Source organism: Anser brachyrhynchus, assembly GCF_964034855.1.
Source record: "Anser brachyrhynchus genome assembly, chromosome: 1".
Lineage (NCBI taxonomy): Eukaryota > Metazoa > Chordata > Aves > Anseriformes > Anatidae > Anser > Anser brachyrhynchus.
The window spans coordinates 35493186-35512004 of record NC_137694.1 but is presented as its reverse complement, the minus strand read 5'-3'; the positions used below and the strand labels follow the sequence as shown (position 1 = coordinate 35512004).

The 18819-nt window shown below is 38.2% G+C and overlaps 1 protein-coding gene across 8 annotated transcripts in view; it reads left to right on the top strand.

The window, feature by feature from the left end:
• Nucleotides 1–18819, top strand: part of TAFA2 (TAFA chemokine like family member 2) — a 193361-nt gene that overhangs the window by 116514 nt on the left and 58028 nt on the right. For all 8 annotated transcript variants that reach the window (XM_080557493.1, XM_080557501.1, XM_080557500.1 and 5 more), the window contains exon 2: nt 18194–18300. In XM_080557493.1, coding sequence (XP_080413619.1) covers nt 18195–18300 — 106 coding nt within the window. In that variant the 5' untranslated portion in view covers nt 18194. The remainder of the gene's footprint in view (nt 1–18193; nt 18301–18819) is intronic.

Sequence of the window (18819 nt, the reverse complement as noted above, 5' to 3'; positions counted from 1 at the left end):
TTAGAACGGACCTTAAAGATAATCTAGTTCCAACTCCCCTGTCCTGTAATTATCCTATAATTACAGGTGGATGAGGGGAAGGCTGTGGATGTGATCTACCTTGACTTCAGTAAGGCTTTTGACACCGTTTCCCACAACATTCTCCTCAAGAAACTGGCTGCTCGTGGCTTGGACTGGCGTACGCTTTGTTGGATTAAAAACTGGCTGGATGGCTGGGCCCAAAGAGTTGTGGTGAATGGAGCCAAATCCAGTTGGAGGCCTGTTACTAGTGGAGTCCCCCAGGGCTCAGTGCTGGGGCCAGTCCTCTTTAATATCTTTATCGATTACCTGGATGAGGGGATCGAGTGCACCCTCCGTAAGTTTTCAGATGACACCAAGTTAGGTGCATGTGTTGATCTGCTCGAGGGAAGGAAGGCTCTGCAGGAGGATCTGGATAAGCTGGACCGATGGACTGAGGTCAACTGCATGAAGTTCAACAAAGCCAAGTGCCGGGTCCTGCACCTGGGGCGCAACAACCCCAAGCAGCACTACAGGCTCAGAGATGAGTGGTTGGAAAGCTGCCTGGCAGAGAAGGACCTGGGAGTACTGGTTGATAGTCAGCTGAATATGAGCCAGCAGTGTGCTCAGGTGGCCAAGAAGGCCAACAGCATCCTGGCCTGTATAAGAAGCAGTGTGGCCAGCAGGTCTAAGGAGGTGATTGTCCCCCTGTACTCGGCTCTGGTGAGGCCGCACCTCGAGTACTGTGTTCAGTTTTGGGCCCCTCGCTACAAGAAGGACATGGAGGTGCTCGAGGGAGTCCAGAGAAGGGCAACGAAGCTGGTGTGGGGTCTGGATAACAAGTCTTACGAGGAGCAGCTGAGGGAGCTGGGGTTGTTTAGCCTGGAGAAGAGGAGGCTTAGGGGAGACCTCATCGCTCTCTATAGGTACCTTAAAGGAGGCTGTAGCGAGGTAGGGGTTGGTCTATTCTCCCACGTGCCTGGTGACAGGACGAGGGGGAATGGGCGAAAGTTGCGCCAGGGGAAGTTTAGGTTGGATATTAGGAAGAACTTCTTTACTGAAAGGGTTGTTAGGCATTGGAATGGACTGCCCAGGGAAGTGGTTGAGTCGCCATCCCTGGAGGTCTTTAAAAGACGTTTAGATGTAGAGCTTAGTGATATGGTTTAGTGGAGGACTTGTTAGTGTTAGGTCAGAGGTTGGACTAGATGATCTTGGAGGTCTCTTCCAACCTAGATGATTCTGTGATTCTGTGATTCTATTGAGCAAAGAGTCGCTCTCCATCTTTTTTATACATCTCCTGTAAGTACTGAAAAGCCACAGTGAGGTCACTCCAGAGCCTTCTCTTCTTTAGGCTGAACAACCCAGCTCTTTCAGCCTTTCTTTGAAGGAGAGGTGCCCCAGCCCCCTGATCGTCTTCATGGCTCTTCTCTGGACCCACTCTAACAGATCAACATCCTTATACTGGGGGCTCCAGACCTGGATGCAGTACTCCAAGTAACTACTCTGCCCCACGCATAGAGTAGAAGGGGACAAGTAAAGTAGAGGGGACACCTCTCCTACGAGGCTGAGGGAGTTAGGGTTGTTCAGCCTGTAGAAGAGAAGGCTCCAGGGAGACCTTATAGCAGCCTTCCAGTACCTAAGGGGGGCCTACAGAAAAGCAGGAGAGGGACTTTCTGTCAGGGAATGTAGTGATAGGACAAGGAGTAATGGTTTTAAACTAAAAAAATAAGGTAGATTTAGATTAGATATTAGGAAGAAATTCTATACTATGAGAGTGGTGAGGCACTGGAACAGGTTGCCCAGAGAAGTTGTGGATGCCCCATCCCTGGAAGTGTTCAAGCCACAGAACTTTCCTCTCGCTAGAAGAAAATAAATTCTACCCCTTTTTTAATGCATTTCATATGCTGAAAACAAGAGTTAGGCTTTTATTTTTAGTTAATTTGGATTAAGGTTCTCTTCTGGTTTTGAGCTTTGCTAAGACATTGTCGTTCTTTGATCTCAAGTTTTAGTGTTGGTTCATCTTTATTTTTATCCCCTAATTTTGAGATCATTGAAGCATATATACCTGTAGGAATCACTCAAACTAGAATAGAAAAATAATAAAACATAACATTTACATAACATTTTCATTTTTAAAATAATATTTGGCAACAACTGTATTTAGAGGAACAAAATAGGAAAAAGAAATGCTGAGACCCAGACAGGAACTTTCTTTTGGTGTGGAAACTCCTTTTCATGCTGCATTCAGGTGAGTGTTTCTGAATTACAACAATCATGAGAATGTCCCATTTGTCTTTTGTCCCACGTAAAAGGTCTTCATTATAACTGAGAAAGAATTGATATTTGATGAGCTTAGTCTGCCTGAAAGTACACTGCACTTTATATTTATGGAAACAATACATGTTTGGCTGAGTTACTTTCCCACTACATTCCGTAGTTTGTACATGTATATGTTTTGCACATCTTGTAGTTAATGAGAGGAAGAATAGTTTGAGATGACCAGTAAACTTTCAGGTCATGGCACAAAACTTAGGTTCATCAGTACTTTTATAACTTAGGTGAAATACAATGAACGCATACAACTAGATAATGATACTGGTCTTGTTTAGTGTGCAAAGAAGTGTCCTTTAGACACGTTTCTTTCAACTAGTATTTGGTCTTATTTGTTCTACTAAGGAAGCTTGAATTGCCACCATCAAATACAGTATATAAGGATGAGCATAAAAAAACATCCCAGGTGCCACTGAAAATACCTGAAAACAGTAACGGCACAATTTTGTGGCTCTTCTTTCTCCAGAAGCATGCATATGGGAATTCATTCCCATTACTGCCATCCACATGATACTGAGTTTTAGTAGCATTTGGTTTTGATGGTGAAACCAGTACATGCATTTCTTTGATTCCGGCAAACAGAAGAAGTAATTATTACCATCTATTAAAAAAATAACAAAACAGGAGACGTGAAAGAAATAGTCTAATTTAATAAAATTTTATTTTCCATTCTCTCGATTAGCCATTTATCTTAGTGGCTTTTTAAAAAAGGTATGTATTTCTGAATTAAATACTTTTCATAGTTTTGACAGCATTTTTGAATTCACTTGTGGGCTGAGCCATCTTGACCTTAAATTTTAATTCCACTTTCCTCTGAGGAAGTTCAAAACTTACATAGGGAAATGAGGGGATAATTCCTCTCTCCTGAATTTGTGACTTATTTTATACAAATCCTTTCTATTCCCAGTTGGACATTTATACTAATTAGACATGAACAATAGTGATGAAAGTGAATTCATCATAGTTAATGTAGCTATTCAGAATAAATTTTCATTCTACATCTGTAGAAAATCTGAATAAAGAAGCATAAAACAAATATATAACCTCCACTAATTGTTTCCAAAAACCAAATTTGGTAATACTTGCCAAATTTGATTGTACAGAAATTTAGGTTCATCTTTCTTAAATTCTCAAGCCTTTAATACAAGAAAATATATCCTTTTGTTTTGAAGCCTTTAGAAATAATATTTTCTTTGCATCTACAAAAGATAATTAAAATTGCAGTTCCTATCTAATTATTGGACTCTTGGAACTTTCAGAGAAACACCAAATATCAGAGGACTTGAAAAAAAAAAACTGGGGAAAACTGTGCTTGGTTACAGAAATAGGGACTCATTGTTAGCAATTGCAACTGCAAATCATGCAAGGAGGAATATACAAACAACAAACAAACAGCAAACATCCTTTATTGCATCAGTGTTGTAAGAAAAGTTTTCACCTTTCACGAACAAGGATTGTGGGAAACACAAGGTAGACAGCTCTTGAAATGAAAAAGAGAAAATTAACTGATGCAGAAGGAAATACAGGTTAGCCTAGATTGTGCTTTGTTTCCCTTTGAGTTATGAAAGTTCTGATTTTACAAAATTATAACAACATATAATGAACTCAGTGTGATGGATATAGTTTCCTGCAAGTCTGGCAAACACATAATAATTTATTTTGGTGGTGATTGCTTTGCAATATCTATAACTGTGACTGAAATGAAAGGGGAGTATTATAATATCATTTTTTTTTTCTTTGTAGGTAATGTATATACAGTATTATACCTGTGCTCTAGAAAATTTTAATGCTCCCTCATTAAAATTAAACCTTGATTTCATAACGGCAACCTTCTAAACCTTTCTATTTTAACATTTATCTTCGGAAGTTTGTGTAATTTCATGCTATTTTTCATTCATGGCTGCTCCCATATTGTACTATCTAATTATCATTGTTATTTAAAGACAGCCTTCAAGCCTTGTACATTTAGAGAACTATTCCCTCTCTTAATGTAGAAGAAACATAGAAATCCCTTTTAAGACAGCAGCAAAAGTATTGTAGTGGACTGCAGGTGCTTTTGTATAAGCAAATTTAGATTGTTACTGACAGCACAATAGGCATTATTTGGTTTTGTTCCCAGACAGTGCAAATTAATTATTTTAAAATGAAGACTGAAAAAATAAAAAATAGCTCCCTTTAATCATCAATGCTACAAATGCTGGCTGTACCCCTTCTTTTGAAACAAAATTTACAGAATCCTAAACAACCTTATGTCTAACTTTGGTGGCATTAATGAAATTATTATGAAAGTATAATGACATAACCTTCTTTAATAATGAAATACAAATGAAAATAAATAATATTTTTGTTCCGCTGAGCGTGAATAAGAATGTAAATGTGGAGTTTGTTAGAAACAGTTAATCCTCTTGTAAATATGGTAACATCTGAGGATTTCCTTGGCCAAGGCTGTATTAGGGAAAAAAAAAACACAAAAACAAACAAAAAAACCCACAAAAACAACACATTCCTGATTCAGATTTAATTTACTGTAATAAACTTCTAATATAAGAACAGTTTAGATGGCTAGGCAGGAGTAAAAGAATTTTAATCTAATTATGAATATGACTTTTATTTTTTTGGATAAAGCAAGCTGAATTGTACTTGGACTTGGTTAATTCAAATCCTGTCTGCTAAGGACCACAAAGCTAGTGGCTCCCTGTGAGCCAAGGGACTTAGGGGGGTCCCCATGGGGTGGGCAGGGCAGGTCCTCCCTAGCTGGGGCCTGTCCCATTTTCAGCCAGTGATTTTTTTTTTTTTTAACAGTCATTTACTGTTCATCTAAAAAGGTCCACCCATACATCTTAACAGTGTGGTGCTTATTGCTAGTGTGACTACCAGACTCAGGGAAATACTGTCAACAGTCTAATATCTGGGAATGGCAGGTATGGAGCCAGTAAAGTATTCAGTTTGACAGTTTTATAATGAGTTGTACTTTTCTTCGACAGTAGAGTTTCTTTTAGATTAGGTAGTACTCAGTGTGAAAAAAGACAGCAAAACTCTGGTCTTTAATTTTCTTCATTGAAAAACAAAAGATGTGCTGTTTTATAAAATAGGAACAATTCACTGAGTAATTTGAAGTAATTTATTCTGTAGTCAGTGCTCTAAATGAGGGGGATGCACTGCAGGTAGCTGTTCCCTGAGTTTGGTACACAAGCTGTCCTTCCCTTTGGTCTAATGTCATGGTAGGACTAATGGTCCTAAAATGCAGTTCAGAACTTGTTTAAGGGCCTCCTGAGTGACACAAACAAGTTCCTTTCAACACACTGTTGAGGTGTGCTGAGGATCTGGAAATGCTTTTAAGATTAATCACAACCATAAGGGCATTTTATCCAAGCATAAAATAATAATAATAATAATCTCCTTCCTCATCAGACTATAGGACTGTGTCTACCTTAGCAAGTAGTTTATTCTTATAAAGTGATTCTGTAGACCTGAAACAGCAACTGTTTTTGCTGAGGGTACAAAGTCCAAATTATATTCATTTGTTGGAAAAGAAAGTTGTTTTCAACTAACTTGTCCCCTGAACTGAACACTCGTGAAGAGTTGTAGTGTATTAGGTGCACTCCTCGATCTCATCATTAATTTCATTTATAGGGAATTCATTTAACGTCCTTCACATTGGATCAGATTCCATGATGTGAACCAGATCATAACAAATGGAGAGAATTGGGAAATTTGTTTGAAAAGTGCAGTCCAGGTCCAAACTGAAAAGCTAACATAAATGCACCTCATTGCACTTATGCAATCTCTGATCCAGGACAGTAGAGGAACTGAACACTGTATTTATTGATTTGTTGTGTCATTCACTCTACTGTTGTTTTTCACCTGCAAAACCCAAGCTATAAATCACACAGCAAGAAGCTGAGTACAGACATCTGTAATAGACACAGAGTTAGCATTTGTAGGAGGAAACAAGAAAAGTCAAAGATCAAGTTGAGTCGACACTGGCCAGTATGATGTCTGACTCAAACAGAAAAAGCTTGGATGCTTCATGTAGATGGTCACTTAACAAGTAGGGATAAAGAAAAGGCAGAGAGGCATTTAATGCCTTTTTTTGCCTCAGTTTTTAACTTTAATGATAGATCTTGGACTGCCTGATCCTATGAGTTGGAGGATCATGACTGGGGGAGCAGCAACTTTCCACTTCTGGTCACCAAAACTGAAAGTGACCAGTTATACAAACTGAACATTTTGAAGTCCATGGAGGGCATCCTTGGCAAGTTTACTGATGACACTAAACCAGGAAGTGCTATTGATTCCCTGGAGGGATGAGAGGCCTTGCAGAGGGATCTTGATATGTTGGAACATTGGGCAATCATCAACAGCACAAAGTTCAACAAAGTTCAAAATGGCGGGTGCTACACCTAGGGTGGAGTAATGCCAGACACAGGCACAGACCGAGAGACAAGTGGCTGGAGAGCAGCTCTGTAGAAAGGAGTGGTTGGGTGCTGATCAACAGCAGGCTCAACATGAGCCAGCAGTGTGGCCTGGCAGCTAGGAGAGCAAACCTCGATTTGGGATACATTAAACACAGCCTAGTCAGCCAGTAAAAAGAGATGATTCTCGCACTACACTTAGCATTGGTGTGCCCTCACCTTGAATATTGTGTACAGTTCTGGTCTCCACAAAATAAAAAGAATATTAAGAAACTTGAATGCATCTGGAGGAGAGCAAGAAAGCTGGTAAAAGGGCTGGAAGGTAGGTGCCATGAGGAGAGGCTGAAGATGCTTGGTTGTCTAGCTTGGAAAAAAGGAAGCTAAGAGGTGACCTCATTGTCTTCCACAGCTTCCTGGGGGTGGGGGTGAGTGGAAATAAAGAGGGATGTGCTGATCTCTTTTCCCTCATAACCAATGACAGGACATGCAGGAATGGCACAAAGCTTTGCAAAGGAAGGTTCAGACTGGATATTAGGAATAAATTCTGTATTGTGAGGGTGATCAAACACTGGAAGAGGCTTCTTAGAGAGGTGAATGATGCCTCATGCTTGCAAATGTTCAAGAGGCATTTGGGTAATACAGTTAACAATCTACTTTAACTTTTGATTAATCCTGAAGTGGTCACGCAGTTGGATTAGATGATTTTTGAAGATCCTTTCCAACTGAACTATTCCATTCCATTCCATTCCATTCCATTCCATTCCATTCCATTCCATTCCATTTAGGAAGCATGGTTTTTGTCTGTCTTTTAATGAGCTCCTGGCCATATTAAAATGCCACTGCAAGGCTGACATAATGCATGACAAAGTGAGCTTTGTTTCTGGAGGTACGCTTTCCTGGATGAAACTCGGTACTATACAGTCAATATGTTTCTTATATAGCTGTCGGTACCCTTCAAGAGAGGGTGTTTCAAAAGGGGCTAGTAAATGAATTGGATTTTTCAAGGAAGACTGGGTATCATTTATATACTTTAGCCATCATTATGCAAATCCTGACCTGACTTGAATCTATTCCTAGCAAGCCATAACAGGAATACTCTGAATTTTTTCAGCATGAGCTGGTTATTAATATTTTCCTCACTGTTTCAGAACAATGATGGGGAAATAGATACTGAGAGGAGACTGTAAAATTGCGTGGCGTATAGCATGATTCTCAAGACAGCATTAGTAATTATAGTATATGTGACATTAAATAGCATGCCAGGGCCAAAATACATAATATTTGATAAAACCCTGTGCACAGACAGAAAAGCTGCCATACTTCTCTATCAGTAATTTAAGAATACAGGTTGTCCTTGTGTGTGTATGTGGGCATATCTTTGCTGAACACAAGGCTCTGTTTCTGGATTAGCTGCAGGACTTTATTTTCTACTTCCCAGCTGGCAGCTGAATGTTGTTTGTGCATCCTGGCTTCTCTTCTTTATCATCTCTCATGTTTCCCTATGCATTCACTCCAAGTCATAGAAACTTGCTTTGTGTACCAGATACATGGGATGTCTGGGAAGAACCTGGCCTAACTTTGGCATGCTCTGTTTTCCGTGGAAGTTGTGCCTATGGTGACCTGTTCATATCATAGAATCATGTCATAGAATCATATCATAGAATCATATCATAGAATGGTTTGGGTTGAAAGAGACTGTAAAGATCATCTAGTTCCAAATGTATGAGCATGTGTTAGGACTTGATATTAAAAGAGTGGAGGAATGTGTTCCAGCTGTTTCAACTACCTTTGCTCCCAGTCAGCAGCTCTTCTGTCTTCCTAGTGTATTATGTGAGCTTTTAAAGCTATTTGGTCATCGTACAAGAGGTTTATATTTCTGTGATTTTAGCAACCCGCTGTTTTTTACTTACCCTTCAACCCTTACCTTAAAGCATGACCCAAAATGCGTAGAAGGCAGAAATAAAACATATGTTCATGTTCAGACATGCCTACTGTTTGTCAGAAGTGCTACTGTGTCTACTGACAGATGTAATTGTCGTGAAAATAGCAGGGGAGAACTTAGTGTGACTCTTGCTTCCCTGTTCATGTGCAGAGATCTGTCACAATATTATTTACCAGAAGAATACTTTGGAAACAACAACAACAACTAACAACAAAATTTAATCTTCACCAGGGAAGTCATGCAGTAGAAACTGAATAGGCCTGTGGACACACCAAACTTCAGTCTGTCAAGATTGTGTAACATAGTCATAGTACTTCATCCATACTCTTATATACATGTAAGAATCCCGGAAACAAGCATCCAATATTGCTTAAAAGGCATAAAGTTTAGGACGGTATTCTCTTTAAATGGATTTAATAATAACAGAAATTTAAAATGTATTCACAATTTTAAAATGCTTTTAATTTTGGACTAAAATGTTATTGTTTCCTTTTTTTTTTTTTTAATCTTAAAATGCTTAATTAATTCTTGAAATCATATAGTTTTTGTTTTCTACATTTGGACTCTTGAAGAAAATAAGACTCTTTTATATCTTCATAATTGTGCTGCTTGCCAGTTTTATGTTTTGATGATGTCAGAGTTAAAAACATGAGGATAATAAGATTTTCAATTTAAAGCAAGAGTGATGGAAAAGAAAATGAGTTCTAAACAAAGTGAGGGAGTGTTGATCATGGAATGATCACTCATATTCAACAATATTACATTAATTTACTGAAGTTAGTCAAAAAACAATTTTAGTACTGAATAGTCTTCCAATACAATTACTGTAAATGGGTTGACTTAAATCTTATGAAACAGAGACTGCAATTACACTTTGATAATGTTGAAAAATAAAAGGAGGGATATTCATCTTAATCAGATGTTCATCAGCATGGCCTTACTTCAGTGAATTCAGTTACAAAGCTGGTATGGTTGCAGATACAAAGCAAGTATTAAAAATAATAATTCCAGAGGAAAATAGCGATGCAGAACAATTAAAAAAAAAGTCCATCAAAAAAAAGCTAATCAAAAAAAGTCCAAGAAGTTTTGATAGTGGAGCTTAATATCTGTGTTTGACATTTTAATATATTTTTTATGGAAGTCAACATGGGTTAAAATATTAGTGAGGAGTCTCACGTTTGTTCTCACATAGGATATCATAGACAGAAATGCTGTGATATGTTCTTTGAGGAGAGCGAAACGACTTGGAAAAAACCACTGCACTAACACACTTGGAAAGAACTGGCTTATTGCTTTCTTCATGAAAGAACAGTAGCACTTGACTTCCTGTACTAACATACAAAAAAGGGATCATGGTATTGATGTAGAAATAAGTCTGGAAGCGGCTTCCTGAATCACTGAGCTGAGTGTTCTGATCCTTCCTGCTGGCAAGTTACTATTTAATCCATTTCTTATGGATATAATTTTTGCTCTCACTGTGTTTATTTTCTTTACTCAGTCTCTCCGTTTCCTTCCGCCTTTGCTTTGCTCCTTTTCTTTGCTGCACAAACCAGGCTCTTTTAATCTCCTGCTGGGTTAGAGTCTTCATTTCTTTGATCATCGTAGAGGACTGTCCTCATATGTTTTGCAGGTCCAGTTTTTCTTTCAACAAGATGGTTGGCTAGAATTATATAGATAAATCTGGGTGATAGTTTAACAAAATGCATGTTAACCCATCAATATCTTTATTAGAAACATAAAATTTAGTAATCTGCAAGATTTGTCTTTTTGCCTTGTAGTGGTTTTACCCTGCAGGACTCCACCACAACTGCTCTCTCGCTCCTCCTTTTCCTCTGAAGAAGAGGAGAGGAAAGTATGCTGGAAAGAAAAAAAAAAGGCTTTTGGGTTGTGATTTGAGATAAGGATAATTTAATTAAAGGGAAAAGGAAGAGGGAAAAAATAAACAAAGGCTGTACAGAAGCACAGACAGAGAAAAATAAAATCACTCTCAGCTTCCCACCAATGAATGATGTTCAGCCATTCCTGGGAAGCAGGGCCTTGATACATGTAGTGACTGTTTGGGAAGATAGACATCTTCATAATGAGAGCCCCCCCCTTCCATCCCCTGTCTCACCTTTTATTGCTGAATGTGACATCAGATGGTATGGAGAATATCTCGATTGATTTAGGTCAGCTGCCCTGGTTACGTCCCCTCCCCACTTGCTCATCCTCAGCCTGCTGGCTCTGGGGGGTTTGGAGGGAGTCCTGATGCTGTGCCAGCACAGCTCAGTGATAGACAAAACACTGGTGTGATACCAGTGCTGTTCTAGTTACAAGTGCAGAGCACAACACTATATGGGCTGCTGCAGGGAAACTTAACTCCGTTGTAGCCAGACCCAGTACAACAATCACCTCATGTCACCTTGATCCTAATGTACAGTTGGTGATCAATTAAAACAAACTAGTTGGTTTTTATATTAGTTGTTTCAAATGATGAATTCCCAACATATATCAGAAATGTCATTAATCTGTGATACCCCCTTTCAGTATTACTTGCTGTTATCACACTGGATCCACCTTTCAATTCTTAAAGTAATCCACAGAGTCTCCAGCTTAATGTGTAAGTTCCAGAGTGACACTGGAGAAAATGCTTCATCTAAATCCAGACAAATTATACCTACTTTATTTCTTTGTCTAGGAAATCAGTTACCTTATCAAAAAAGCTGTCAGGCTTGTCTGGCACCATCTACCCTTGCTAGCACTGCTGCATTTTATCCCATGTTCTATTTACTTCTCTGGTTTTAATTTATCTTTTTCTTCAAAGACTGTTCTAAGGTCTTGCAAACTGAAGAGGTCAGACTAATAGGCTTAGGCTTGCCCAGATCATTTCCATGTTGCTTTTAAATATGGGCACTTCAGTTGCCATTCTCCACAAATATTTGATGCTTTCTCTGCCTTGATAGATTTGGAGGCTTATCTCTGCCACTGCAATGGCCTTTATGAAATCACAGTATACTTAACAAATCAGGTCTCAGTGAGACATTTTGTTTAAAGCCTATTGAACTCCTAATTTTTTTTCCCATTTAAACTTTTGATTGGTTAGTAAGATATGAATAAAGAAAATTTAAATAACCATCTACAAAAGGATCACATGTAAGATATAAGCAAATACTATTGCCTTGATGATTAAGTGAATAGATAATACCCCCTACAACTTAAAGCCCCTTAAGCCCAGAAACTGGGAAAGAAAGAGCTTAAAGTGGCATAATAATATCAGAGAAAATGATGCAAATTGGAGCCTAAGTACCTTCTGATACTGAACACTTAACTGTGAGAATTTATTTCACAAGGGTGTAGATCATCACTAGGCAGATTAAAGATAGTAGAATATTTTGGATGTTTAAGTATTTTGTATATGTTAGGCACATCAAAGCATAATGAATGGAAAGTGCAGGTACAGTGCCAGATTATTACTGTTAATTTTATACATTTATTTTCATAAATACATAGAAGTACAAAATATAACCCTACAGAAATTTATGACATTTTCTTCCTGTGTATGTAGTAATATGCCAGCATCAATATTCATTCAAATGAACACTCTTTTGCTTGTCCTGATGAAATAACAGAGAAAGAAATGTAATATATATATGCAACTAAATATATGTGTATTGTTTGAGTTGAAGCTGGCTAGGAGGACAGTACATTTCTTGTTTGTTCTTTCTTTGTTTTCTTTATTGCTTTCAGTTAGGTGTTGCATCTGAAAATTAATGAAGGTGAAAATTGCAATCAATTGTGTCTACAAAGAACTGGTGTTAATTTGAAAGCTAGTGAGAGTAACATTGATAACACTTTAAAGGGAAGACCATTCATCAGTAACATATGAATTTTCAAGGCAATATCATCACAACCATACATACCCATTTGGAAGAAAAAAATTTCTTCCAAAAAGGTTCACATCTAGGTGGCTACAGCATTTTATAACTCTGGCAATTTAAGTACCTATGCTTATCAGATTTTGGAAACAATATATATATGTAAAGTTAACATCCAAGTGCTATGAGATACTGTAAGCATGTGTAATGTCTGTCTCCAGAGTTCCAGCTAACGGGAAAGTAATTACAGTGTGTAAAAAACTGTCTATTTATTTATTGCGTATTTTCATGTATTCTATAACTTGTTACTTTTCAGATACTTGAGATATTTTCCTTCAGACTGTCTTCTTACAAAGTTCACTCTGTAAATACTTCTTCAAAAATACTTGTGTGCATCTATCTCTGTTTGGGAAAGTATGTGCTTAAATATAAGTGTGTGCTTAAGTCACAGAGATTTAAATAAAACTTAAGTATGGGCATGTATGTCAATTATATGCTTATCTAGTTTTGCAAAGAATTAATTTGCCTCAGTGTCTTGTCTTACCTTTCAAAAACCCTTCTTATGCCTTTAGCCTAAAATTCTTCAATATGCTTCCACTGCATTTTAGCTGAAAGTAACAGTGACAATGTTACCTGTATTGATCTGCCAGCAATGTTTTAACTATTTCTGAATATTACTCAATAGCAGGGCTAAGATCCCTAGTGCTAATTATCCTACGGATAGGATCCTGTGGATCCCATTAAAGGATTCACACTAGTAAATAACTTTTTGAAAAAAAATAATCAAAAAACCAAACAACCACAACCTACCACTTCTGCTTTGTATACAGAGAATTCCTGTCTGACTCCCATCTAAGACTTGCATACATTACTAATCCAACCACCTCTTCTCTTTCTTTTCTTACCCACTTAGATCTAACACAGTAGCTTATGAGAACGGGTCTGTAATTTTTCCCCCAGCTTCATTTCAGAATCAGAATGCACTTTGTGTCTGTTACAGGCTGTGATGTATGAAGCAGAAAGAAGATTGATTTTCACAAGCTACCATGTACCTGAAGTAATGAGAGTGGCAAATTACTTGTTCACTGAGCAAACATGACAGGAATGTCATAGAGGGAATTTATATATATGCAAATACACAGGGGTCACATCGGTGTTACTTTTACAAAGTGACCTTATCCACCAGAGGGGCATTTTTAAATCTGCATTAGCTTACACAGGAAAGGCTAAATAAAGCTGCAAATACCTGCATTGTGTGGGATGATGAAACTAACACAGCTAATAAATAATGTAAGATTCAACACAGCACGGAACATAATTTAAATGGCTGCATTATTTCTGTAGGAGAGACGTGGGGTCAGAAGTGATTTCTACTAATTTAGGGTTTCTCTGAAGTAGAAAATAAAATATTTGTTGTAAAAAGAAAAATGAGAGAATGTGGGGCTAATTTTCTCTGAATTTTTTGTCTTGCATTTTATCAGGATTCAGCAGAGAAATAGGCTTACGCTTCTCTTTATGAACACTTGCATTCAAAGGGCATATGTGTTTGCAGAAGACAAATGGATCTCACTGACACTGAAAGTTTCTGCATATGTAAAACAAGAATGAATGAATTCTGAAAAGCTTCACAGAGTCTGATGCTTGTAAAGAAGAGAAACAAAAGGAGAAACAGAAAATTGCTGTTACTCCTAGGAAACAGATGAGAGTTTTATTTGTATATGAGCTCTAAGGGGAAGAATGAAAGCTATTATTTTCTTACATTTTTCGCTCCTCAACAATAGAGATTACATGAGGTAATGTAATTATTTCCTAATAATTCCTATTTTCACTTAAAATAGGAATGCAAGGCAATTTAGCATTGGACATACAACGTAAGGCAACTCCCATGTGATTCTCCTCTATTTCTGAACCGTTGGCAAGGTGGCTGATCTCAAGCCCAGATGCAAAGAAGGAGGAAAGTAGAAACTCAAAAGGTTATGGAAGCTCTATTGCTGCAGTGGATATTGAAAATGTACATCCACTCACAGTAGTTTTAGTATAGCCAAATAGTTGATCCACATCTGCTGTTGGGAGGGGGCTGACAGGGGGGAGCAGTGATGAGGGCAGCCTGTGCAGCCTAGTAGTGCATTTACAGCTGGCATCTGATGAACCACAGAGGCTGGGCAGAAGGGTTTCTGCTAACATGGTGATCTGCAAAGCTTCTCCGTAGCATCAGACATCAAATGTGGTTTCACCCTGAGAAAAAATCCTGCAATTTTTAAGCATTTTATTTTATTTTATTATTTTATTTTATTTTATTTTTGTCATTTATTGCCAAAACACGCTATCCTTAAGTCCCTGATACCAGACCGATGATGGTCTAATGGGTACATCAGGGGAAAGGAATGTTCTGGAGCAAAAAGTAGCAAATTCTTTGAATTTATTCATTGTGTTATGGTGTTGGTGAAGAGCTGGTCATGGCACAATCATCTCACACTCAAGTTATCACCTGTTTGAATTGTGCTGGTGACATTTATTTGTTTATTTTGAGTGTATTCCTGGGACCAACCACAAAAGGACCTATCTTTCTTTTTCCTTGCCTCTCAGAACATTGAAAATGAACTCAAAAAAATAAGCCTTTTATTTTCTTTTCTGAGTGAAAGCTCTGAGAATTCATTGGGCTTATTTCCAATATTTTAGGGCTAGAGATTGAAGGAAATTTTTGTTACACATAAATATTTTATTTTTTTTGTGTAAAGCTGATTTACAAATGTAAACATCTCCTATAACATGGCTGTTCTCAGCTTTGTTCACCTCTATCTTATATGGCATTACTGAGGGCTGTAAGGATCACGGTGAGAGAGAGGTTCTGCAGAAAGAAAGGAAAACAGGAGAGAAAAATGTCTCACAGAGAAAACCATTCAGGTTAACAGCTATAGTTTGTGCAGCTCTGAATCACCTCTAGGAAAAATAGACCTCATTTCAGACCTCATTTGTTCTATTTAACACAGCCTGTTATGTTAGTGTAATAATGGTACAGTAATAGACGGAATTTTATTTCCTGGATCCACTTACTTGACATGGAGCAGGGTTGCAAGGGGCTAATAGTTATGTTTCAAAGATGAGGCCAAATGTTTATTAACATATGAGGCTGCCTTGTTCCACTGTCTTCTCAATGGTACATCTTAGGCAGCTTTGCAAATCCAGAAAAAATAACCAACATCACAGTTTCTGAGTTCATGTGGTAATGCATACACTGAGATACTGAGCATAGGTATGCTCAGTAGTCTCTCCTTGTTATCTGTTTGCCTGCTTTTTCTCAGAACTGGGAAACCTGGCAATGGCAACCAGCCCAGGGTTGCTGCATCAAAGCTGAAACCTTCCTTTGCTTTGCAGAACAGCCTCTGCTAGATTCATTGCTGGTTTATTCCCTGTTGGTGTGCTGGGCAGTGGGGAGAGGTTTGTATCCTCACTCTTCCACTTGCCCTGAGGGGCTGTTGTTCACAGGCAGATAGGTTAGTTTTCTCTTTTTGCTCCTACTGCTACTGTTGTTTCAATGTGTATTTACATTTACTGCTGCACATTTTCAGCCAACCTCGCAGCACAGTAAATGAATCCTGCATCAGCAGAGAATACAGGAAGCGACTGCATTAGAGTCAGCTTTGCTTAATGGTGCAAGTCCCACAGGGCTTTGTGTAGGGCTTTGGGTAGGTGAGGAAGCAAAATTTGATTTTAATGAGAGATGACTTGGCACCAGCATTGTAACAGGTGCAGTAAGAGAATGAGGGAGTGAAAGAGTTAATTCATATTCTGTTCACAGCAATAGCTGTGGAAGAACATATGCTGAATGTGCATTCCAGTTTAATCTTTTTTGTTCTTATCTACAGTGACAAATAATATATTTCCCTTTAGCTTTGGGTGCTTCTTAAACCTGGAGGTGATGATGAATATGTAGTTTACACTATGAAGGCACTGGAATCAGTGCAAGAAGGCAGAACTTGGTGTGGTTCACAGCCCACTGTGACCTTGGCTGTGATTATTAATCAGTCAGGCTTTCAAGAGCACATCCACAATCCTAGATACAGCACTTGCTTATTCCTCTCTCTTTTTCCTTGATAAATGTGGTATCTGATCTTCTGGGAAACATACTATAGAAGTGTGACTTCTGTCAAAGGATGCTGAATTGTATTTGCTCTGAATTCAGTTTTAAAAGGGTTTGGAATGCTCCTCAGTGGGTTGTTAATTTGAGTCGTAATGTATTGTTGCACATAGCCTGGTGTGGAATCTCATCAATGTTTAACAAGATTGTATCAACGTCCTGGAGAGCAAGGTAGACAGTTTTGGGAGAAGTGGTCTGGTTATGAGTCTGGGAACTATGAGCTGGGTTGTGGGGTGTTGCGACTTGCCTCAACAGCATGTAGTGTTTTGTTAGAAAGCACTTTGCTCAGAGGAAAGGAATTGCTTTGAAGAATTAAAAAGAATTTTGGGACTTTGAACGGGCTACTGGTTATTTCTGCACTACAGCAGTCTGCCTTTCACAGAGCTTGTTGTTGCCCAAGATATTGTTGTACATGAACAAAAAGAGATACTTTCAAATTCTTCCAGACTTCTTACGAATATAATGGGAGACACATGTGAAATCATACTGAAGCAATGAAGTTTTTTTTTTTCTTCTCAGAAAGAGAAGGCAGCCTAGCTCCAGGCATTATAAAACGGCAATAATTTTGTTCAAGTGATCAAGTTTGCACCTTTGCTAGTATAAGTGATGTGGAATAGGCATCATTGTTCTATTGACTTATCAGCAGAAACGTGACCATCGTGCAGAGCTGTTTCTTAGCCAGCTCCCTAGGGCTCTCCTACAAAGAATGAAAAGTGAGTGAAGGTTTCATTATTATACCTCTTGCCACTCTCTGCAGAGCTGTAATACTTAAGCACTAGAGCCTATGTTCTTGAACTTGTCTTCTTGGCAGGTGGAGAGGTATTTTGTCTTTGAAGGAGGATACTGAGAAATAAGCCATGTTACTGTGTACTTGAACCACCACAGTAGCTTGCTGTCACAGTGAAAACATCACTGAAGGTAGCTGTGTGCAATTTCTGTGGGTGCAGTAACTCAAATTCTTTCATTACCCCTGGACAGATAGGAGAGACACTAGAGAATCTGCCCTGTTTGGGTTCGTATTTCCAAACTACTCACATCTTCCTAACAGGATTTCTCCTGTGGGCACATTGGCGTAAATCTTGGAGGTCTATTCAAATCTGTTTTCTCTTTGTGACTCATGGGCAGAATCCAAAAAGAGCTGCAATTCCAAAAGCTAAAGATTCCACTGCACATGGGCACCCAATTGACTGTGACTGGCCCAAATGCGCCAGTGGAATTACACTGTTCAGGGAAATCTATTGCACAGCTACAACTGCTTCTGTATTGGTATAAACCTGATGCATGGAGGTGTTGAATTCTCCTGGTACTGACCAGGGTAGAGGAATGCTGATGAACCAGGGAGAGAGGTTGTACTGATGTTGTATATGACATAACTTATTTAGAGCTAAGCAGAATATAAGACTTGAGGGTTGTCAACCAGAAACTTTTAAAAAATTCTTGAATTCTCCTTAATTTAAGGAAAAAAGTAAAAGAAGTCTTAAGAGAAATACTTATTTTTGTGTATTTTTGTTTCCAGGATGAATAAGAGATACTTACAGAAAGCAACAAAAGGAAAGCTGCTAATAATAATATTTGTTGTAACTCTGTGGGGGAAATTAGCGTCTGGGGCAAATCATCATAAAGGTAAGAAATACTTTTTTTTTTTTTTAATTATATTGTTGTATCTGAGGTTTCTGTCAACAAATTCAGAGGTGTCTGGTTTGTGGGACACTTTTTTTTCCCTAGTGCATATTTGTGTGTCCTGGTATTGGTTCACAAATCAGTATCTAAGGGAGGAGATTTTCAATGGATAGACTTTTATCATTTTTTTTTTTAATTTAAGTATTTCAGAACCATTTTCAGCATTCTCTGACTTCAGCATCTTCAGCATTTTCTTGGTCACTTTCTAATGATGGTACAGTTGAAAAGATAGTAAAAGAAGACAGTAAAGTCAAGAAATCAAATGATAAAAAATACTTCTATCATAAAAATAGATATGTTAGATAATATCTATATGTGCCTCTGAGGAATTCCTGGAAAGAACCTTAGAAACATGTATACTGATACTGTATGTAGTTATCTGCCAAGGCTAACTTCATGGACAATGTGTGTTGCGTGCTTTTTTCATCATGAATAACAGACCATTGTTTTCCAGTGTTGTCC